Source organism: Dipodomys spectabilis, unplaced genomic scaffold, assembly GCF_019054845.1.
Source record: "Dipodomys spectabilis isolate Male_0828 unplaced genomic scaffold, ASM1905484v1 ptg000042l, whole genome shotgun sequence".
NCBI classification, from domain to species: domain Eukaryota; kingdom Metazoa; phylum Chordata; class Mammalia; order Rodentia; family Heteromyidae; genus Dipodomys; species Dipodomys spectabilis.
The window spans coordinates 6,158,031-6,182,135 of record NW_024870719.1 but is presented as its reverse complement, the minus strand read 5'-3'; the positions used below and the strand labels follow the sequence as shown (position 1 = coordinate 6,182,135).

General features: G+C 41.7%; 1 protein-coding gene across 12 annotated transcripts in view; it reads right to left on the bottom strand.

Moving 5' to 3' along the window:
* The window catches only part of Mia2 (MIA SH3 domain ER export factor 2), a 94,130-nt gene extending 71,154 nt beyond the window's left edge, over window positions 1-22,976 (bottom strand). For 3 of the 12 annotated variants that reach the window (XM_042677796.1, XM_042677798.1, XM_042677800.1), the window contains exons 1-6: window positions 22,685-22,963; window positions 20,614-20,747; window positions 19,065-19,151; window positions 10,783-12,019; window positions 7,116-7,331; window positions 6,923-7,023 (exon numbers count right to left, since the gene is read on the bottom strand). In XM_042677796.1, the coding sequence (XP_042533730.1) occupies window positions 6,923-7,023; window positions 7,116-7,331; window positions 10,783-12,019; window positions 19,065-19,151; window positions 20,614-20,747; window positions 22,685-22,799 (1,890 nt within the window). In that variant the 5' untranslated portion in view covers window positions 22,800-22,963. Of the gene's footprint in view, window positions 1-127; window positions 278-830; window positions 903-2,332; window positions 2,474-6,922; window positions 7,024-7,115; window positions 7,332-10,782; window positions 12,020-19,064; window positions 19,152-20,613; window positions 20,748-22,684 lie in introns of those variants that run through there. The other 9 variants (XM_042677804.1, XM_042677805.1, XM_042677807.1 and 6 more) reach the window with 5 other exon arrangements.
* Between the last annotated feature and the right edge of the window lie 1,129 nt (window positions 22,977-24,105).

Below are 24,105 nucleotides of genomic sequence, written 5' to 3'. Positions count from 1 at the left end.
GGTGCGGGGGGGGGGGGGGGGGGGAGGGACGCAGCCCACCGAACCCCCCCACCCTCAGCCCGCCGGCAGCTGCCTCCCCCCGCGGGCTCCGGGGCCACGTCACCCCCCCGATCGCACCCGGACTCACCTTACGTAGCTCCTCCACCACCAGCCCCAAGTAAGGCTGCGGGGCGGCCTTCAGCCCCTCCATGGTGGCCCCGGCGGTCGCCACGGCAGCCACGGCCTGGGCCCGGCCACCACAGGCGACACAGAACCCGACGCCTGCCGTCCGGAACCCGAACACTCACCGGGCGGCCGGAACGAACCACTGCGGAGCCGGCTGCGGGGGGGGGAGCGGAGCCGAGCGACGCGGGCGCCGGCCCCGCCGCACGCGCCCGCCGCCGGCCCGCCGCGGGGGCCGAGCCCGCCCACGGCGCTACGCGCTGCGGCCGCGCAGGTGCGAGCTCGCTCCCCACGCGCCCCCGGCTTCCCCCCTCCATGCCCGCCGTCCACCCCCCCGCAGTTGGTTTCGTCCAGGCCGCCGCGGGGGAGGCGGGCCGCGCGCCGCGGTAAACTCCCCCCCTTCCTCGAGCGAGGTTGGTAGACGTGTCCGGCTCGTTCTCTCTTAAAGGGGCCGCCGCTCTACACGGCCTGGCCACCCAGCCTTGCAAGTTGAGTGGTGGGCGGCTGGAGAACGGGGTTGCAAGCCGCCGTTGCGGCTCGGGACCCCAGCTTCGAGTGACAACAGGCTCCTTGTCCTACACACCCACAGCCCCCGTCCCCAGCACGATCCGCGCCGCTGCCGTCTGCCACCTGCGCGCCACGCGTGCCCCGACCGACCCCCCTCGTACCCCAGGGGACCCCGCCGGAGCCGGGACACCCGCCGCTGTCATCACGCTTGTCCGAAAACGACCTGCGGGGCGCGCGCCCCTGCGTCCTGCCAACCGCGTCTGGACTTAGGACTTTGGACGTGGAGGCGCGTCCCGGGCCAGCTGAGCCGAGTTGAACCTCTCCTAGCCAAGGAAGGTCGGCTCTCCAGCGCCCAGAGGAGGGCTCCCTGGGCACTGGCCAGGATGGATCTACCCTGAACTCCATCAAGCTCCTAGTGATCCAAGGGCCAGGTTAAATGCGCGTGCACCTTGGCCCGTCGAGTTGGTGCTGTGCTCTGGGAAGAGCAGCTAAAAGGAGCGAGTTCCCCCTCTAAATTTAGGACCCTATTTTTAGGAATCTTGCGTAAAGTAGCCTGAGATATGATTTCAGATGGCACAGGTGTGAGATAAGCCATCTCCTCTTGCTTCCCAGCAAAATCATTCTAATCAAATTCTGCCTTCTTACTGGTCTTCAGTGAAACAACTCAAAACTCAACAACCAGATACTTCTTCCTGAACGAATCACCCAAGACATGAACAAAATCTTAATCCTTAGGAAACTTCCCTAAAAACTTAACAGCAACTCTTACGAATTAAACAAAACCAACAACAACCAAAGAAGAAAGAAGAAGAGGAGGAGGAGGAGGGAGAAAGAGAGAGAGAGAGAGAAAGAAAGAAAGAGAGAAAAGAAAGAAAGGAGGGAGAGAGGGAAGGAGGGAGAGAGGGAAAGGAAAGGAAGAAAGAAAGAAAAGAAAGAGAGAAAGAAAGAGAAAAAAAAAAGAGCAACCCGGCGTGAATCATGGTCCGCAGCCAGCTCGGCAGAAAAGTCCCCCTTGACACACTTATTTCCAATTAACCACCCAAAAACTGACTTGGAACACCGCTCAAGTGGTAGAGTGCTAGCCTTGAGCACAGAGACTCAAGGACAGTGCCCAGGCCCAGAGTTCAAGCCTTACAACCAACCAAAAAAAAAAAGTCAAGAATGCCCAAGGTGACAGCAGGTGATTTTCAGGACCAACACTGGGCCCAGTTTTTCCGAACTCAAGTTGCTCTCTATGCAACATCAGCCTAAGGAGTTTGAAGAACTGCCAGTACCAGACAGTGGCAGATATTGCTTCATAATTCGCCATTTTCAAGCTATTACACAACATCCGTGTGTGTAGGGCAGTGTGTATTGAAATTAGTTTACGTGAATATTGAAGTCAGAAGAGAAGCATAATCCAAATTTTATCTTTAGAATTCCAGAGACTCTAAAAGTAATATATGCCTCAATTAGAACGCTCAATAAAAATCCTTCAATGAATCCTCACATCACCATGGGACTCCAGAATCATATTCAGCTTTTAGAACTTGTTGTTTAAAAGAGAAAGGAAAGAAAATCTTTTGCCCAAGGAAAATGCTAAAGGCCCCAAAGTAAAGCTTAACAAATTCCATGTACTTAACAAATTCTACTTTCTTACATATACTTTAGTCACACAACTTACTTCTTCTTCCAGATCTTTCAATTCCATTTCTCAGAAAGTTCCCATGAAAATGTCCTAGCATGTAAATGAAGTTCTAAGTACCTCATATCCTTGAGAGAGATTTCAGATTCTAATGCCTCCTGCACTCTTATTTCCACACTGTCTGTGATCCAGTTTTGATACTTGTGAAGGGGTGCTATAGGTGGAGCTGTGACTACCAACCCATAATCCAATTTCATGGACCTATAACCTCTTTAAATACACAAATATGCACACACAATATATATGTGCCTGCACATATATTTGAACTGTCCTACATATCACTACGCTCTTACATTCTGCAGTTAGAAAGAAAAGTTAACTTTGATAACTAACTACTAAATTAAATGTTTTGTTCTATGATCAATTTATATAGTGTATGTATGAGCTTTTTGCCACTTAAAAGATTGTTTTTATAAGTAGACATTAGCTTTTACTGTCTCTTGTAAGCTCTGCTTTAGGAAATGGAGACTAAATGTCATTAGTGTAAGAGCTACTAGAAGAGATACAAGAATGTTGAAAAGTGCTAGTCAATAAACTTCATTCACAACCTAGAAGCTGATTTCCCCTAGGAAGGGCCCTATGGCCACGCTGGAAGGACCAGTTACTCCCAGCTAATTAAACAGACAGAATTACAGAGATCTAGTCCTTTGGAAGAAAATCAAAATTATTGAACTACATTGTCAGTCTTTGTATTACTGATGGCAAGAGTTCTCAGAATACATTGAATCATCTCAGAATATATTGAACCAAAAGCTACCTGTTGAACAAGAGCAGTGACATTTCATTGCTACTCCATTTATGAATGAGTCATTCTAGTTAGGAGTATATATGTTAGGACTCAAAGATATTTCTCACTAATAAAAAAATTTTTTAAGTACTATTGCTAGGCACCACTAGATTCACTTAATAGATGTGCTTAGATCGCTATTGTAGATCTGTTAGGAGCTCTTTGGAACATTAATTCTAAGGACTTACAGCTAGTCCCATGAAGGCCAAGCAGAGGCTACGACTGTAGGGAATTGTAGAATTTATGTCTACATCAATATATACCATTCCATCTGAACTAGTATATTTTTTTTGTCAGTTGTGGGGCTTAGACTCTGGTCCTGGGCACTGTCCCTCAGCTCTTCAGCTCAAGGCTAGTGCTCTACCACTTGAGCCACAGTGCCACTTCAGGCTTTTTTCTATTTATGTGGTACTGAGGAATCAAACCTGGGGCTTCAGTCATGCTAGGCAAACACTCTACCACTGAACCACATTCCCAGCCCCCATCTGAACTTCTTATTGTCCAGTAAAAATGAAAGACTTATGCAGGACACTGGTGGCTCATGCCTGTAATCCTAGTTACGCAGAAGGCTGAGATCTGAAAATTGAGGTTCAAAGCCAGCCAGGGCAGAAAAGTCCCTATGGGACTCTTATCTCCAATTAACCACTTAAAAAACTGGAAGTATCGCTGTGGCTCAAGTGATAAAGCACTAGCCTTGAGCACAAAGAGGATCAGGGACAGTACTTAGACCTTGAGTTCAAGCCCTAGGACCAGCCCCAAAAAAAAAAAAAAAAAAAGGAATGAAAGACTTCTTATTACAATCTTCTAGTTTTCAAAAGAATCCAGGAATCTTGGGGATGGGAAGGTGGCTTAGTGGTAGAGTGCTTGCCTTGCATGCATGAGGTCCTGGGTTTGATTCCTCAGTACCACATAAGTAGAAAAACCTGGAAGTGGAGCTGGGGCTCATGTGGTAGAGAGCTAGCCTTAAGCTGAAGAGCTGAGGGACAGCACCCAGGCCGAGTTCAGGCCCCACAACCGACCAAAAAAAAAAAAAAAAGAACAATCCAGGAATCTACATTTTTTTTTGGGGGGGGGGTCTGGTCGTGGGGCCTGAACTCTGGGCCTGGCGCTGTCCCTAAGCTCTTCAGCTCAAGGCTAGCACCCTACCACTTGAGCCACAGCACCACTTTCGGCTTTTTTCTTTTTTGCTTATGTGGTGCTGAGGAATCGAACCCAGGGCCTCATGCATGCAAGGCAAGCGCTCTACCACTGAGCCACCTTCCCAGCCCCAGGAATCTACATTTTTAAATAAATTCACTGTTAAATATTGACAACTGATTCATAATTTAATGTATAGACTCATTTTTTATTTTTTATTTTATTTATTTATTTATTTTTTTGTTGGTCATGGGGCTTGAACTCTGGGCCTGGGCGCTGTCCCTCAGCTCTTCAGCTCAAGGTGAGCGCTCTACCACTTGAGCTACAGCACCACTTCCGGTTTTCTGGTGGTTTATTGGAGATAGGAGTCTCACAGTCTCTCCTGCCCGGGCTGGCTTTGAACCGCGATCCTCAGATCTCAGCCTCCTGAGTAGCTAGGATTACAGGCGTGAGCCACCAGCGCCCGGCTTAGACCCATTTTTTAATAGCAGCCTGTGATTTAGTTTCTGCTTCTGATTCTACACTTTTAATAGAGACACCTCCCCAAAGGAACAAGTGATTTTTTCAAGGTCACAATAATTAGCTAAGCTTAAACTCAATATTTTTCATGCCTGAAGAATTCAAAGTGTTTCTTTTCTTTTTTTTTTTTTTTTTTTTTTTGGTCCGGTCCTGGGACCTGAACTCTGGGACTGGGCGCTGTCCCTCAGCTCTTCAGCTCAAGGCTAGCGCTCTACCACTTGAGCCACAGCACTACTTCTGGCTTTTTTCTTTTTGCTTATGTGGTGCTGAGGAATCGAACCCAGGGCCTCAGGCGTGCAAGGCAAGCGCTCTACCACTGAGCCACCTTCCCAGCCCCTCAAAGTGTTTCATGTAAAATGTTATCTGGCAATATTTACTGTGCAACACAAGTTTATTACTATAGACTTTGTTAGATAAGCACTTAATTTAAACCCAAATGTCATATGAAGATTAGTGAGATATTTTTCAAGTCCCTTAACTTCACTGGACAATTTGGGGTAGGGATAAAGAGATATGGTCTATCTCTTAACAGTACACACCAGTAAGTAGAATTATTCTAATTAATTCTAATGAAATGGTATTCTATTGTAGTTGTTTTTACAATTATTATCACTGGGTTTTTTTTTTCTCCTAATCTAGAGATTTCTGACTAAAGTCTTAAATCATCTTCGAGAAGAAATCATACAGAAAAAAATAATGATTTCTCTGGACTCATTTATCATATTATATCCTCTCTAGAACCTAGCCCCCCAAAATAAGAAAGCTCTGAAAGCAAAATGATTTGTGTTATTGTCTAGTTTTCACCAAGATTCATCATTGCCACCCTTGCTAGAAACCTGTAGTGACTATTTTCACTTTCTTCTTCAATTCCTTTACCCTCAGTCATTAAATCAAATGAACTCCAGCTATAAGAAATCAATGCAGGGCTGGGAAGGTGGCTCAGTGGTAGAGCGCTTGCCTTGCATGCATGAGGCCCTGGGTTCGATTCCTCAGCACCACATAAGCAGAAAAAAGCCAGAAGTAGTGCTGTGGCTCAAGTGGTAGGGCACTAGCCTTGAGCTGAAGAGCTGAGGGACAGCGCCCAGGCCCAGAGTTCAGCCCCCACAACTGGCAAAAAGAAAAGAAAAGAAAAGAAAAGAAATCAATGCATTGTAATCCTAGCTGAGACCTCCAACTCAACAAACAAGCTGGGGATAGAGGCCAACATTTGTAATCTCAGCTAGATAGAAGGAATGTATTCTGAGAATGGTCCCGGCAAAAAGCACAAGACCCTATCTAAAAAAAAAACTAAAGCCAGGCCCTGGTGGCTCAATGCTTGTAATCCTAGCTATTCAGGAGGCTGAGATCTGAGGATCACAGTTCAAAGCCAATCCAGGCAGGAACATCTGTGCAATTCTTTTTTTTTTTTTTTTTTTTTTGGGTCCGGTCGTGGGGCCTGAACTCTGGGCCTGGGCGCTGTCCCTCAGCTCTTCAGCTCAAGGCTAGTGCTCTACCACTTGAGCCACAGCACCACTTCCGGCTTTTTTATTTTTGCTTATATGGTGCTGAGGAATCGAACCCAGGGCCTCATGCATACAAGGCAAGCGCTCTACCACTGAGCCACCTTCCCAGCCCAGTCTGTGTAATTCTTATCTCCAGTAAACCACCAGAAAACCAGAAGTGGCGCTGTGGCTCTAGCCTTGAGCTGAAGAGCTGAGGGATAGCGCTCAGGCCCTGAGTTCAAGCCCCACAACTGACAAAAAAAAAAAAAAAAGCAAAAAGGACTGGGAACATGCATGGTTCATGTGGTGAGTGCTAGGTCCTGAGTTAAATCATAGTACTGTCAAAAAAATTCATTTAGATTTTCCTTCCAATCATTTAAAAAACCTCCATCAGATTTTAAGATGTTTTAAAATGTGGCTAACATGTCACATTAATTAATCAACTAATTAATAAAAATGACTTCACATTGATGCATCAAAACCTTCCTACAAAGAAACTCCTGTGTACATGTAAGATTTTATCGAAGAGAAACAAACTTCTAGGAAGTTTATATAGGATAGATATGCCCAAGCATATTTTGAAGTTGCTCTTCAATTTAGTAAAATAGGTAAAATTATTGCCAAAAAATTGTAAAGCCACCTTACCCTTTCTATCAGCATGATAATTGGTGAAAATGCAGAATTCATGAAATTGTAAATGTCAACTTGAAATACATATTTCAGAATCCAAAAGCCTGTTGCATCATCTGTTGATTTACAAATAAAAAAAAAACAGGTTAAAATTTGCTATGTAACTTCTGAGTTACATAGAGAAGGAAGGAATAAATCCATTACTTACCTTTCTGGAGCATGAGGTTTTGCAAAGACAAAGAGTTATCAAGGGAAGCCGCCTGGCTGCTTTGGAGAATATTTTCCACAGATGTGTCTGTCTCCCTCTGCTCAGGCCCTTCCGGGTCTACCGATGATGTTGACTGGGCAGCATTTTTAGAAGATGAGGTTTGGTCATGTGTTTTTTCAGGTATTCTCACAGGTAAGCCTATTTCAGAGATTATATCTGCAAATACATAAAGGAAATGTCCTTCTCAAATGACTTGCTTTATGCAAGCATCCCTTTGGTTTACTAGGAGGTCATTCTTGAACCTTTGTCTTCCTCTATGAGGAAGAATTCACAACAGCTTAATTGTAGCCTATATTAGTTTCTGTTGTGGTGTAATAAATCACCACAGCTTGCTGCCATGGTTCATAGAAATTTACTTTTTTCACAAGTGGGGAGGTAAAAATCCTAAACATACCAGGATATTTGCAGGACCACATTTCTACTGGAGCCCTAAAGGAGAATTCTTGTCTACCTTGCCTTTTCTACCTTCTAGAAGCCTCCTGCATTTGTAGCCTTCATCTCAGGATCCTTAAACATATTTGCAAAGTCCTTTATTAATATATATAATTTTATTGACTTACTTTGAACAATATCATTCCTTCCTTTGCTTTCCCCCAATTGCCCCTCCTATCAATGCCCACAAGTTACATAGATCATGTTCGGCATAGTGTATACAGAATAGCATGATGATGGGCTGGGAAGGTGGCTCAGGGGTAGAGCGCTTGCCTTGCATGCATGAGGCCCTGGGTTCGATTCCCCAGCACCACATAAGCAAAAAGAAAAAAGCCCGAAGTGGTGCTGTGGCTCAAGTAGTAGAGTGGTAGCCTTGAGCTGAAAAGCTGAGGGACAGTGCCCAGGCCCAGAGTTCAGGCCCCACAACCAGACCCAAAAAAAAAAAGAATAGCATGATGCAGAGTCCAGACCCTGGCACTGTGGAGGGACCTTTATTCAAACTACAACCTAACCTTTCCTTTATTCCTTGGCCAAGAAACAATTACAAAAATGGTATAGTATTCTATTCAGTTTTCTACTTTTTATCTTTTTTTTTTTTTTCTGTCAGTCATGGGGCCTGAACTCTGGGCCTGGGCACTGTGCCTCAGCTCTTCACTCAAGGCTAGCCCTCTACCACTTGAGCCACAGCACCACTTCTGCCTTTTTCTGCTTATGTGGTGCTGAGGAATCGAACCCAGGGCCTCATGCATGGAAGGCAAGCGCTCTACCACTGAGCCACCTTCCCAGCCCATCTGTGAGACTTTTATCTCCAATTAACCACCAAAAAAAAAAAAAAAACTGAGCTGGAGCTGTGGCTCAAAGTGGTAGAGTGCTACCCTTGAGTGAGAAAAAAGCTCAGGGACAGTGCGCAAGCCCTGAGTTCAGACATCATGACTGACTTTGTCCCCCTCCAAAAAACTGGAATGAGATCTGATTTAGAGGGATTCTGATTAGTTACCATTTACATGTCATATATTCTAGAATACATCATGTTACTAATTAATTGGCCTGGCTTGTATGAAACAAAGACTGAAAGTAAGTCCAAAACATGTTCTTTACAGCTGGGGCTCTACTTCCAGCTTTTTACTGATTAACTGGAGTTGAGTCTCTCAGATTTGTTTGGCAGGGCTGAATTGACTGGCTTCAAATTGCAATCCTCAGATCTCAGAGTCCGCCTTGGCTTTGAATAGACCTCTTGACTGAACTGACTAATCAAACTGGATTTTTTTTTTCTAGTTTCCAATGACTGATACTGAAAACCAAACATTCCTTTAGAACGTCATAACTTTAGAACATGAGAATTTCCTTTTCAATTAGCCTTCAGTAATCTAGGTCTCTATTGATTATAATCATTCACCTTGCTCATTTGGAGAAGGGCTGGAATCTAAATGTCCATATGCTAGTAGAGAGAGGAATGTTGGTCAGGGGGAAAGTTAACATCAGGGGAATGGTAAGGTGTGATACACAGTTCTGGCAAGGTCAGAAAATCAACTGGTTCTAATGGAAATGAGTGTCCTGAGTCTACAATGTTCTTGGCTGCTTCTGAAAGATATGCTGTCATTCTAGGGCTCAAATGTTTCTTTATTATGAGTCAATATTTGCTAAGTTTCTCATCTATCCATCATAGACACGTCAGTATGGAATATGTAGAAACTAAGTAAAAGTTTTCCACAATACACAATCCTAGAGGTTTTCTCTTTTTGTTTGGGTTATGAGTGGTAGTGGCTGTTTTTGTTTATTTTGTTTTTACTGTTGTTTTGTTTTTTTGTTTTGTCTTGTTTTGTTTTGTTTTTGGTGGTGGGGCTTGAACTCTGGGCCTAGGCACTGGTCCTCAGCTCTTCAGCTCAAGGCTAGTACTCTACCATTGAGCCACAGCGCTACTTCTAGCTTTTTCTGTTCATGTGGTGCTAAAGAATCAAACCCAGGGCCTCATGCATGTGAGGCAAGCACTCTACCACTGAGCCACCTTCCCAGCCCTACTTATTTATTTTTGTTCTGGGCCTGGAACTTGAACATTGGTCCTTTAGCTTGTTTGCTTAAGGTACCTGACCCTCTACTACTTGAGCCACAGTTCCACTTCTGACTTTTTGATGGTTGATTGGAGATAAGCATTTCACTGACTTTCTTGCTTGGGCTGGCTCCACTCAGCCTCCTGAGTGGCTAGGATTATGTGCTGAGCCTCCAATGCCTGAGTTGTTTGCGTTTTAGTTAAGAGTCTTGCTTTGTAATCCAACCTGTCTAAGAACTCATGATCTTCCTGCCTTAGCTTCCCAACTGCTGGGATTCCAGGTGTACACCACTGTGCATGGCTGATCCACGTGTTTTGAATCAAAAGTTGCTAAATTTCCTAGACATTTAGAAGTTGAGCTGTCCTCTGATGTTCACTTTCTTTTTTGGTGGTGGTGGTGGTGGTGGTGGTTGTCATGGGGCTTGAACTCTGGGCCTGGCTGCTCTCTCTGTACTCGTCAGCTCAAGGCTAGCATTCTATCACTTGAGCCATAGCACCACTTCCGGCTTTTTCTGTTTGTATGGTGCTGAGGAAACAAACCCAGGGCCTCATGCATGCAAGCCAAGCACTCTACCACTGAACTACATTCCCAGTCCCCTTAAGATCTTCTTAAAAGACTATCTCCAATCATTCTGTCCTTTAGATTTTATTTTATAATATTGGAATTTAAATCTGGCTACTGGTGGCTCAGGAGTCTGAAATCTGAGGACTGCAGTTCAAAACAAGCCTAAATAGGAAAGTCTATAAGATTCTCATCTCCAATAACTACCAAAAAGGTAGAAGTAGAGCGGTTACTCAAGTGATAAGGCTCTACCCTGGAAAGAAAAAAAAAAAGCCCAGGAACAGCACCCAGGTCCTGAGCTCAAGCCTCAGGCCCCCATACAGAGAGGGTGGGGGGTGAAGAGAGAAAGAGAAAGGGAGATTAATTTAATTTAAAATTTATTTCTGTTGAAAATGAACTATACAATGTGTGGGTGGGATGGGAAGAAAATACTGGGAGAGAGTAAGGGACAGAGTGCTATTGTCCAAAAAGAAATGTACTCTTTACCTCTATATAACCTTTATATTAACAATTTTAAAATTTTTAAATTATATCAACAAATAAATTCTAAATCTTTTCATACCAACCTGACTGGCTGTGACTGCTTTTCAGCATTATAAGATCTTCCATGTCGTCTGTGGACTGATTTTCAATTGAAGAGTATTCCAATCCATCATTTCCACCTTTATTATTTTCATCCAGTATCTGATTAGAAGATGGCAATTCCGTTTCCTCTGGAGTGTTCTGGAAGCTCCAAGGGTTATCAAAATTGTACAATATTTTTTTCAAATATAGTGTGGCATCAGTATCATCTGTTTCCTCTACAACTCTTCTCTTGTCTAGTTGATCTGCTTCCATCATTTTTATTGCATTTATTTCCTGTTCCTTATCAGGCTCAAATTCACTGGCTGGGGGATGCTCGTGTTTATCTACCCCACTATCACTATTTTTTCCATCCTCTGATATTATTTTTTCTTCATCAGCATCTGCAAAGCCTAGCATGCCAAAACCAAAATCAAACCAACTTGACTCTTGGATGGAGCTGTCATTAATAATTGTGTCCTCTTTTTCTGTTGTTATTTCTGTACACGGAACTGTGGCATCTTCATCGGGTAATTTATCATCGGGAATATCTTGTAGTAGTGGGTGGCTTTCTTTGGACAATAACTCAAGTTCTGTGCTCTCCTCTCCAAAACCTAAATAACTTGTAAATCCACCACCAAACCAGCTCGTGGCTTGAGATTTGCGAGTGTGCTCTAGCTCTAAAGCTTGTTCAGATTCTCTCTCTGTTACTGAAACAAGTTCTGGTGGCTCTGAATCAAATTCTGATTCAGGTTCTGGCTCATGCTCTGTTTGGGACTCCTCCAGATCGTTTTCATCTTCCACCGCTATTTTTCTACTTCGAAATGAGTTTTCTTGTACAGATTCAGTAACAGATTCAACAGTCTTGTCTTCAGTTTGTTCTTCTCCCAGTCCAAACCGTCCTTGTCCTTCAGGCAGAGTTGGGGATGTCAACATATCATCAACTTCTGGAATCTGGTCCTGTCCCATACTTCCAGCTTCTACTTCTTCCCAATCTTTTGGGTCACTAGTACTTCTCATTGTTTCAGGAGCCTCTGATGCTAAAAATTGGTCTGGAAGTACAGTACTTGCAGACGTTTCATAAAATCCAGATTGTCTTAGGAAATCATTTGCAAATATACTATATTTTTGGTCTTCATCTTCTTCATATGAGTACATGTTTTCACCATTGCCACTGCTTAACTCACTATCTTCACTTCCAAATATATAGCTCTCCCCAAGAAGACAAAGAAAGTCAGATTCCTAAAGGAAAAATAAAATTGTTATTGATGTAAATGTACTACTCAAACATAGTTTCTTCCCAAATCAAAGTAGATGACAACAATTTTCTTAAAATGACACAAGCCAGCTGCCTATCTCATGCCTATGATCCTAGCTACTCAAGAGGCTGGGATCACATTCAAAGCCAGCCCGGGCACAAAAGTCCATGAGACTCTTATCTCCAATGAACCACTCAGAAAACTGGAAGTGGCACTGTGGCTCAAGTAGTAGAGTGCTAGCCTCGAGCTGAAAAGCTGAAGGACAGCGCCCAACTCCAGAGTTCAAGCCCCATGACCAACAAAAAAAAGGAAGTTGACACAACCAGCTCAGCCACAGAACAAAAACTAAAATCAGGTCTTCTCATCTTCAATACATGTATTACAACAGACTTCTAGGAGTTAATGTCGAAATGTAATGATAAGCATCCTTTTTGCATAGGATTATTTATTATTAACTAGCTCAGAATCAGAGAGTATCAATGCTTTTATCTTGTACATAAACTCTGATGGCAAGGCATGTATGCTCATATAAGCTTTCACCTCCCAAGAGTATTCTGAGTAGACATAAACTCTGATGGCAAGGCATGTATGCTCATATAAGCTTTCACCTCCCAAGAGTATTCTGAGTAGTGATTTGAGGAAGGGGTTGTGATCTGAAGTGGTCCTCCAAAGGCCGTATTGGAAATTCAGTCTCCATTGCAACAGTGTTAGGAAATGGGACCTAATGAGAAATAACCAGGCCATCAGGGCAGAGGGAATGACTTTATCCTGTTGTTATGTGAGCAGGTTCATGATCCTCAGTAATTCCTTTTAGAATCATCATGGAAGGACTTTCAATGGCTTTTTTTTTTTTTTTTGCTATTTTTTACTTTATTTTTTAGCAGTATTGAGCCTTGAACTCAGGTCTTTATGATTGCTAGGCACGTGCTCTGCCCTCTGAGCATTTGAGCATATATATAGAACCCATTCTATATGTCATTATATTTAGTTTGCAAACCCTGCATATGTATTTTCTGCAACTCTATGGAGGAATAATTAGCATAGGAAAAAAAAACTACTTGTAAATACTATATCTAACTTATTGAGTTTAATACTGAAGTAAGGAGGTCAGGTCTGGCCTGTGCCATATTGGCCACATGGTAGATTGTAGGGTATGGCATCTTGTCTTCATGCTGAGGGAAAACTCCCTGCCCATCACCTGCCTCCTAGGTGATGGGCGTGTCCAGATCCTTGGAGGCAGGGGCGGGCACATGGCTGATAGGTTATTGAATCTGTCAGTGCAGTGCCTGGGTCTGGGAAATTCCTGTGGATCTGCCCCCTGCAGCTGACTATTTAGGCTCAGACCAGCCTAGCCACCATTAAGCCATGCCATTTGTGTCTCTGTGATTGTGTCCTGTGTCCTGCCTCCTGGCTTGTCTCCAGTCATCATGGAGTCCCCATTCAGCTCTCCATTGGAGCTGAATTGGATTGTTGGTATTGTTTTTGTTATTTCTTTCCTCTTTAGCATGTTTCCTAGCTGTGTTATATGTATTTGCGTGCTGCAGGCCTTTGTAATAACGAGGGGCCTGCAGCCTGTTAACTATATAATAAAGACTCCAATATTCTATATTTCAAAATGTGGCTTCTGGGATGATTCACCTTACAGCAATACTAACCACCACAATCTAGGCAAATAAATATATTTATTATACCTAAAGTTTCCTGGGACAGAATAATGTCAAAGCTGTGGCCTAAAGAATAAGGAAGAACTAGCTAAGCCAGGAGTAGTAGTGTACACCTATAATCCCGCATGTGGCAGACACAAGAATAATGACTTAGAGGCCAGTGTGGACTACATAGAGTGAGTCTTTCTCCAAACAAAAGCAAAAAAAAAAAAGGAGAATGAGACCTGAGGATCGTAGTTTAAAGGCAGCCCAGGCAGAAAAGTACCCAGAAGACTCTTATCTCCAATGAACTACTCAAAAACTGAAAGTGGTGCTGTGGGTCAAAGTGGTAGAGCACTAGCCTTGAGCAAAAGAGCTCAGGGACAGTGCCCAGGCCCTCAGTTCAAGCTCCACAACCAGAAGAAAATAAAAAACAAAAAGCCTAGTCAAGTGAAGACTTCAGAGAAAGCATTCTAACCAGAAGCAAAAGAAAGTGCAAAGGCTAGTTTGTCTGGTGACATGATGAAGAAGGGGAGATTGGTCGGAGGCACGAGCAGGGAATCAAAGGAGAAGCGAGCAGGTGAAGATGATCTAGACCTGTGAGGCCAGGAGAAAGATGTAGGGCATTGCACCGGGTCCAGGGAAAAGCCAAGAAGGGACTGGATGGCCTGATTTTTTTTTTTTTTTGCTTGTTTGTTTTTCCAAGATCCACTGCTATTCTGAGAATGGCTTGCAAGATGGCAAATTTTAAACAAGGGGAACAGAGGGCTACTGTAGTATTATTATCAATGGCATTCAGGCTACAATGCGAGAAAACAATTTACTACAGGTACATTATAGTGACAGAACTGACAGAACCCATTATTATACAGGAAACAGTTAGTAGTTGATCCCAAAGTTTGTGATCCCAAAGAGCCAGATAATTGAGCTTAACTAAATAAACACACACACTTCACATTGATGTTATTTGTAGTCAATTGGCTTAACATGGAATCTGAATTCAATTGGCTAATCAAGATTTTTAAATTAATTTCTATGTTATTATACAGAATAGAGTTATGTAAGTCAGGTAAAGAGTATATTTCTGGGGCTGGGAAGGTGGCTCAGTGGTAGAGCACTTGCCTTGCATGCTCGAGGCCCTGGGTTCGATTCCTCAGCACCACATAAGCAAAAAGAAAAAAGCCGGAAGTGGCGCTGTGGCTCAAGTGGTAGAGTGCTAGCCTTGAGCTGAAGAGCTGAGGGACAGCGCCCAGGCCCAGAGTTCAGGCCCCACGACCGGACCCAAAAAAAAAAAAAAAAAAAAAAAAGAGTATATTTCTGTCACCCCTTCCCTCGCTCTCTCCCAGTTTGTCCCTCTCATCCCCACCCACAATTTGTATAGTTCATTGTCAACAGTGTCTAGTATCACTGCTGCATTTGTGCAGCCTTTGTTCCTCCATTTCTGTGCCTCCCTGTGCCCTCCTCAAAGACAGATAAGCAAACAAGACCAAAAGAAAAGGAAACAAAAAACAAAGGAAAAAAAACTTGCTTCCATTTCCTGGAGTTCATTCTGATAGATATTATTTTGTATGATCAGATGCACGTAGGCATTGCACCTTGTATTCCTCTCCCATTTGATCTCACTGTGAATGCCTACAATCCTGTATAATTTATCATGTCCCAGGGTATTTTAGATCTACCTTCTGCATATGAGAGAAAACATATGCAAGAGTATCATTTGGCTCTCTGAGCTAATCAAGCTTATACATTAAAAAGTTTCCTTTCGTGGGCTGGGAAGTTAGCTCAGCGGTAGAGTGCTTGCCTTGCATGCATGAGGCCCTGGATTCAATTCCTCAGCACCACATAAGCAGAAAAAAGGGGAAAGTGATGCTGTGTTCAAATGGTAGTGCGCTATCCCTGAAGAGCTGAGGGACAGTGCCCAGGCTCAGAGTTCAAGCCCAGGACTGGCAAAAAAAAATTTTTTTAATTAAAATTTAAAAAAAAAGTTTCCTTTCTTAGCTGGGCGCCAGTGGCTCACGCCTGTAATCCTAGCTACTCAGGAGGCTGAGAGCTGAGGATCGAAATTCAAAGCCAGCTCGGGCAGGAAAGTCCATGAAACTCTTATCTCAATAAACACTCAGAAAACCGGAATAGTTGCTGTAGTTCATGTGGTAGAGCGCTCACCTTGAGCTGATGAAATGAGGGACAGTGCTCAGGCCAAGTTCAAGCCCCACAACCGACAAAAAAAAAAAAAAAAGTTTCCTTTCTTTTCAATGAGACTAGAGATTTAACTCAGGACTTGCTAAAGGAGATATTCCTCCAACTCATAAAAAGTCAGATTTTTAAAAAATTTCTTTTCTTATTATCAAGTTAATATTATTAAGATTATAAAAACTCCAGCCAGACACTGGTCCTAGTTTCTCAGGATGCTGAAATCTGAGGGTCATGGTTCAAAGTCAATTGAAGCAGACCAGTCCTGAGATTTTTATTTTCTATTACACAGCAAAAAGCCAGAAATGGAGATATAGCTCAAGTGGTTTACCACTGGTCTTGAGCAGAAAAAGCCATGCCAAGCAAAAGCACAACCCCATAAACATTATATAAACATGAGATCTAGGGAGTATGGTAGGAATAAACTTCAATCATAGTAGGACAACAGTGTTAGTAATTATATCTGACATTCACGTGGTGCTTACTAAGTGCAACTCTATGAACCTTTCGTGTACTCATTTTTTCCTTAATAAATTTGAAGTAACACTATATTACAGGAATTTCCATTTACACATGGCAAAACTAAGCCACATAGTGCCATTTCTATAGTAAGTGGTTGAGTCAGGTTTGAAATTCATTCTATCCTAATATAGATGCAATTGTCTTATTTGTTAATTGTTCAAAAAGTAAAATCTTTAACTGTAATCAATTCTATCTTACCTAATTTTAGTCACATAAATTATTCCAAGAGTAAGACCAAAAAGAAATGTACTCACTTGACTTGTCTAACTGTAACTCCTCTCTACATTACCTTTATAATAGCAACTTTGAATTTTTAAATTTTCATTTATTTTAATTTTAAAAATGAACACACCCAAATAAACAAACTCAGAGATGAGAATGGAAACATCACCACAGAAACAACCAAGACTCAGAACATTATAAGGGAATACTTCTCAAACCTTTATGCTAGTAAATTTGAGAATCTGGAAGAAATGGACGATTTTCTAGCAATTATTGACATGCCCAAACTAAACCAAGATAATTTAAATCAACTTAACAGACCCATATCAAGCATCAAAATAGAAATAGCAATGAGACCTCCCACCCAAGAAAAGCCCAGGACCGCATGGATTTACAGAGGAATTCTACAAGGCCTTCAAAACAGAACTCACACCAATACTCCTCCAACTCTTCAATGAAACTGAAAGAGCAAGTTCACTACCGAACTCTTTCTATGAGCCATCATAACCCTCATCCCAAAACTAGGCAGGGACATATCAAACAGAGAACTATAGACTTTTTTCTTTGATGAACATCGATGCAAAACTTCTCAACAATGACCCAGCAATCCCACTTTTGGGATCACAAACAAGGCTATACCAAAGCTACCAGCATAACTATGTTTATTGCAGCATTATTTTCCATAGTTAAGATATGGAACCAACCCAGATGCCCCTCAGTAGATGAATGGATCAAGAAAATGTGGTATGTATATACAATGGAATTCTATGCCTCCATCAGAAAGAATGACACCGCCCCATTTGATAGGAAATGGAAAGACTTGGAAAAAATTATATTTTTTGGAAAAAATTATATTAATTGAAGTAAGGCAGGCCCAAAGAAACATAGGTCCCATGGTTTCCCTTATCTGAAATAACTAGTGTATGTCTAGGGCAAGAGGAAAAGGTCAAAAGCTAAGTACATATGACCATATAAGATGATGCTAAGAGCCAGTCGCTGGTGGCTCACACATGTAATCTTAGCTACTCAGGAGGCTGAGATCTGAGGAGCACAGTTCAAATCCAGCCCAGGCAGGAAAACCCATGACACTCTTATCTCCAGTAAACCACTCAGAAAACCAGAACTGGCGCTGTGGCTCAAGTGGTAGTGGACTCGCCTTGAGCTGAACAGCTGAGGGAAAGCATTCAGGCCCAGAGTTCAAGCCCCACAACTGACAAAAAAAAAAAAAAAAAAAAAAAGATGACGCTAAATGAACCCCAAGATGGGTACACAAGAAGTTTCATCTTTCTTGCTGTTGTTTTTAATGTACTTATAATGTACTATGTGATTTTTTAAATTTCTTTTGTATGTTCTTCCCCCATGGTATAACCCCTGTTTTCACTGTGTTTGATTCCGGTGTCCTGCATCTTGTATATACATTTTTCTAATTTGGGGAATGGAAGGGAAATAACAAAATGCTGAAATAAGGATACAGAATGACACATTGTAACAGTGAGATGTACAAGACACTATGTTGAAAATGAACTTTACAACTTTAAGTGGGGGAAGGAGGAGCTGGGAAGGTGGAGAGGAAAGGGAGGATAAGGGAAAAACAAAGGAGGGGGTGACAATGCTCCCTAGGAAATGGACTTATTACCTTGCTCATGTAACTGTAACTCCACTGTACAGTGTCTTTACAATAAAAAATATGTTAAAAAAATAAAGTAACACTTCTACCCACACACACAAAAAAAGTTTCACATACTACTGGAATCTTAAGTTTGAAAAAGTATTGTGTCTAAAAACAATGTACTTAAAAGTATTTTATTGGTAGCCGGGCGCTGGTGGCTCACAACTGTAATCCTAGTTACTCAGGAGGCTGAGATCTGAGGATCGTGGTTCAAAGCCAGCCCGGGCAGGAGAGACCGTGAGACTCCTATCTCCAATAAACCACCAGAAAACCGGAAGTGGCTCTGTAGCTCAAGTGGTAGAGCGCTCGCCTTGAGCTGAAGAGCTGAGGGACAGCACCCAGGCCCAGAGTTCAAGCCCCACGACCGACAAAAAAAAAAGTATTTTATTGGTTAAAAAATGTTAATGATCAGGAGGCTGGGAAGGTGGCTCAGTGGTAGAGCGCTTGCCTTGCATGCCTGAAGCCCTGGGTTCGATTCCTCAGCACCACATAAGAAAAAAACCGGAAGTGGCGCTGTGGCTCAAGTGGTAGAGCGCTAGCCTTGAGCTGAAGAGCTGAGGGACAGCACCCAGGCCCAGAGTTCAGGCCCCACGACCAGACCCAAAAAAAAAAAAAAAAAAAAAAGTTGATGATCATCTGAAAAAAAAGGGAAAAAATTAAAAATAAAAAAAAAAACAAAAGTCCTCAGACCAACTATTTTACACATTGATTATACATAGTCCACAATCAATGAACACTTAGTCAAAAATGTTTAATTCACAGATGACAATGAGTTGACTCACTTTAGCTGATATTTCAACTTCTTCAGGTATGAACACCTCTTCCACTTGGACTGCATCTCTGGGAAAAAATCCAAAGTCTTTTCCTTTCTATCAAAACAAAGAAATGAAATTATCAGAGAAGAGTGATCAAAACAATGACTACTAAGCTCAATTTAGCCCTGTGACAATATCTTTCATCTATGTCAAGTCACATAAATTAATTAGTTATCAATTGCCATCTAAAAGAAAGTGAGGCTGGATACTGATGGTTCACATCTGTAATCCTAGCTACCCAGGAGGCTGAGCTCTGAGGACCGCAGTTCAAAGCCAGACTGGGTAGGAAAGTCCCTGCAACTCTTATTTCCAATAAAACTACTCAGAAAAAGCTAGAAGTGACACTGTAGCTCAATGGTAGAGCCTTGAGGACAAAGAGACAGGCCCTGAGTTCAAGCCCCAGGACCAATAAAAAGGAAGAAAAAAAGAAAGAAAGTGAGTAGAAACATAACCTTTTGTTATTGATAAGAGCAACATTAATTTAAGGGCACAATAAGCAAATGGTAAAGTGTCACTATTTTAAGCTGTATTTGAACTTCAGAATGTAAAGTGTCTATACACACACACACACACACACACACACACACACACACATACACACATCATAAATGCAAGCCAGGTACCAGTTGCTCACACTTGTAATCCTAGCTACTCATGAGTTTGAGACCTGGAGGATTGAGGTTTGACGCCAGCCTGAGCAGAAAAGTCTGTGAGATTCCATCTCCAATTAACCAGCAAAAAGTCAGACTAGAAGTATGGCTCAAAGGGCAGAGAACCATGAGCCATGAGCCATGAGCCATGAGCTCTGAGAGAGCTCCAGGACCTGAATTCAAGCCCCAATACTGGCACCAAAAAAAAAAAAAGTACTATAATATGTTAAAAAAAAAAATCTAAGGTGTTTCCTTTATTTATTGCCATCAGGCTGTTTTCTCAAAGCTTTTTTCACAGGAATTTCACATACCATTTTTGTGTGTGTAAGGGCTCTTCGCTCTTGAAGTTCTTAGAGTTCTTTTAGAGATGAAAAGTAGCTATCCTTGTGCAAGTTGATTGTTCTTTTTTTCTTTCTTCTTTTTTTTTTTCAGGAAAACTCTTTTATTTCTCCCCAGTGGCAAAGTGGGGGGTGGGGGTGGAAGGGGAAGGGTAGTGAGCGTGCTATGGGGTGGTTGGATCTCTAGCAAAAGGGCATCTTGGCTGATGGGATTCATCAGACACCCTGTCCCAAGGGGGAGACGGTTTCTTACAGGTGAAGGAGGTGGTTCTGCTCTGGTCATTCTTTTTCTACCTACAATTCTTTTTTTTTTTTTTTTTTTTTTCAGATAAGGGGTAGGTTTATTCAGTAGACCTGCTGGGACCAGGCAAGGTTGGCACTCCATGTGGCTGGGAAAGGCCTGGGAATGAGAGAGAGCTGGGAAGAGAGGAAAGAGCTAGAAAAGAGCAGAGAGAGCAGAGAGGAACAGAGAGAGAGCTAGAATAGAACAGAGAGCTCTACATACAATTCTTATAACTAGATACTTACACTTCCTGCCCATAAATCTTCTCTCTCTCCTGAAAGTTTAATATAAACCGATATTTCTTCTCCCTCAGTGAAGTTCAGGTATCGGCAGTCAGGTCCTGTGTAATTTTTCACGGCTAAGACTCTGCTGATTAAAGCTATGGAAACGTGTAAAGAAAAACATACATATTTCAACTTAAGATGTGATTGCTCCTCCTTTTATTTTGTTGTATTTACTTAATTCTTTACTTTGCGATAGGGTCTCTTTATTTTGAGAGAGTAGCCTCAAATTAGAGATCTTCCTGCATCTGCCTCCTTCCTGCATCTGCCTCTGCCTCTTTACACTGCCTGGCTCTTCTCCCATTTCCCTTCCTCTAATGTACTCTACATATTTTGAAATGCCAATTTCTTGACATTCTTGAACTTCTCAAAAAGCCACATCCACTTCATACTGGGCACAGAATGAAGCCCAGAGCTTGGCCTTCAAGAATATCCATAAACTATTTAAAAGAACCTCCTTCTATTCCTTTACCCAGACTCAAGGGGCACTACACTTGAGCTTGTAAATCTCTTATCACTGGAATATGTCGCCCTCATTCTTCAGTCTTTGGCCAAGGGAAAGTTTTACTTTCTTGTACCGTTATGTATCTTTCCAGACATTATGATAATCACTTTTCATTGGATTAGTCAGCAAACTGATTTCTAAGGAAACGAATCCATCTCCAGCTACATAGCTTAAGTTAGAGAGTAGAGCCCGAGTTGTACTAGCTTCTATCCCTGCTTTTCTCAGCCTAGAAAGCCCTCTGTCTCTCTTCATGCCAAGCTCATATCCTGCTTCCTCCTTGTGGCTTTAGTCATCCTAACCTTCTCCCAATGTCCACTTGACCTGTCACCCTTAATGTACTGTGCACCACTGTTTTCTGCTTCATTGTGATCTGGGTTACCACCACTAAGTACATTGGGTATTCCTGGAGGGCCTTAGCTTACATTTTATCTTATGTTTCACTTCCTATTTTATATTTCCTGCCCCCAAATCTTTAAAATGCACAGAATCCACACATTGCCCTAGACCAAGCGCCTAGTAGGTCTTCAGTAACTATGAATGAATCACATCTAACCTGCTAAAATCTACCCAACTCAAAAGTCACATACCAATCGTAAAGCTTATTCAAATGATACTACCTGTATAAAATTAAAATGTTTGATTGTTACACAATTAGAGTTAACCAACATTATAATACATTTGCATGTTCTCTTTTCATGTTCTATCAGGCACTAAGAATACTAAAATATAAGATCCAAGAGTGACTACTATAAAATAACATTTCTATGTATTAAAGTATATACACAAAAAATAAGAAAAATGTTTACTCATAAGCATGTTACTTGTAAATTATGCATCAACCATATTTTGCATTTTTGAGTGTTGCAAAATCAGAAATAATTCACATACTAGACTGAACATATTTACAACAACTTTAATATATTGAGACGCAACTATTTTATACAATAATTCTAATGTTAAGTAGCTAAATTCTCAAACGATAAAATGGAAATTCATTTTTCTTCATGGTAAATCAAGTTTAATATTTCATGGTATAAAATCATATTCTACACTTATTTTTTTTATCATTTTGCGTAATTAAAAACACCAAAATTACTCAATAAATCATGATATTTTGAAATAAAAACTTTTTAAACTCATGAGAATCAGAAAGTTCTAGGAAAAAAACTTTTTTGTTGTTTTTTTAATTCCCTTTTTATTTTAATGAATTTTTACACATTGTTTTAACCAAATCAGTTTCATTTCTCTTTAAAAACTACTGAAAGGAAGACTGATTCTTGTGGTTTAAAGGTATAAATTAATAACATAATCTCTGATATATTTCTATATCAACCTTATCTTTGCTCATTTTATACTTATACCAAACAATATCACAAAACACTTTGCCTCTGGAATTTTATTTTTGGATCAAGTTCTACTTTAAAAAGGATTCAGACATTTCTCAGTGTTATTTTCAACACACCTATCTGCAATATCATTTTAATGAGATTTCAGAGCCTTGATTTAAAAGGAGAAGAAAAGTGGACTTACTTTCACATTCCAGGTCACCACATTTTTTAAGATGTGATAGAAGTTTTGTGCCCTCCAGACACTTTGCCAGAGAAAAAAACAGAAGAAGGAGTCTGTGCACAGTGAGCTCCGCCATGCTAAAATAAGAAAGCAGGAATCCCAAATGACGTCTACACCAGTGGTTTAGATTGTGGATATGCCAGCCCAAACACCAGATGCTCTTCACCAAATACCAGAGGAGAAGGTCTAGTGGTTTCTTTTTCTTTTTCTTTTTTTAACTCCCTTGATAGCTACATTTTTCTATCTGTGAGGAAGAAAATACTATTCTCAAGCTGCAGTGTCAGGTATCCAGGTAATACACCAAGGGTTAATAATTAACAGGGATTTTTAGTTGGACTCATGTCTTATATAAAGGTGGCCCTGTGAAACTGACTCATTTAAAGGCACTGGATAAGACTCTCTGAAAAGGCAGTTCATCTCTTTCCAGACAGCAAGTACAAACCAAGTATTTGCTATCTGCAAATACCAGCTTCAACAGAGAAAGCGTGTGGTTGTACATGGAAACAATAAGAATTCAGGCTGAAAGGATAACTCTAAGTTAGGATTTTGTTTTAAATCTGGGAAAACTAATCCACCTTAGTATTTTTTAAACTCTTAGCTGTGGATATAGCTCAGAGGTAAAGTGTTTGACCTCTCTTGTGTAAGGTCCTGGGTTCCCTTCATCGTACCACACCAGGCTCTGATGGCTCAGGCCCATAATCCAGCTGCTGAGGAGGCTGAGATCTAAGGATCGAGGTTAAAGCCAGTGCAAGTAGAATGTCTGTGAGGCTTATCTCCAATTAGCCAGCAAGAAGCCAGAAGTGGAGGTGTGGTAGAAAGCCAGCCTTGTGCAGGAAAAGCCAACGGAGAGTCCAAGGCCAGAGTTCAAGCTCCAGTACTATGCATGCGTGCGTGCATACACACACATACACATGCACACACATACGCACAGCTTCTTCAGTGTTACTCCCAAGTTATCATGAAGTTAATAATGACTAAAACAAAGCAAGAACTTACTAAGTTCTACCAACTTTCTTAAGTTTGCAGATAGATTTCTGATCTGATTCAGCCCTCACATCCACTCTCCAGAAAAGGTAACATTATCATCTCCATATTTTCATTTAAAGAAGCTGAAGCACTTAGCATCAAGTTGTCATCCAGTGTCACGTAGTCAGTGGAGAAGGAACTTAAACCTAACATTGTGACGCTGTATCATTGTAGTGTTCACAGTTGAGAATTACATCACTTACTGTGGAAAGAGGTCTACTTAGTTTGTACCAATAGTATTTCGGAAATAGCAGGTAAAGTATTATTCTATATACGTCAATTTGTCTGCTTAGTTCTATAAGTGGAGGGAGAATGAGAGGTGGAGAGTGGGGGAAAAATGCCTTCCCATACAGGAT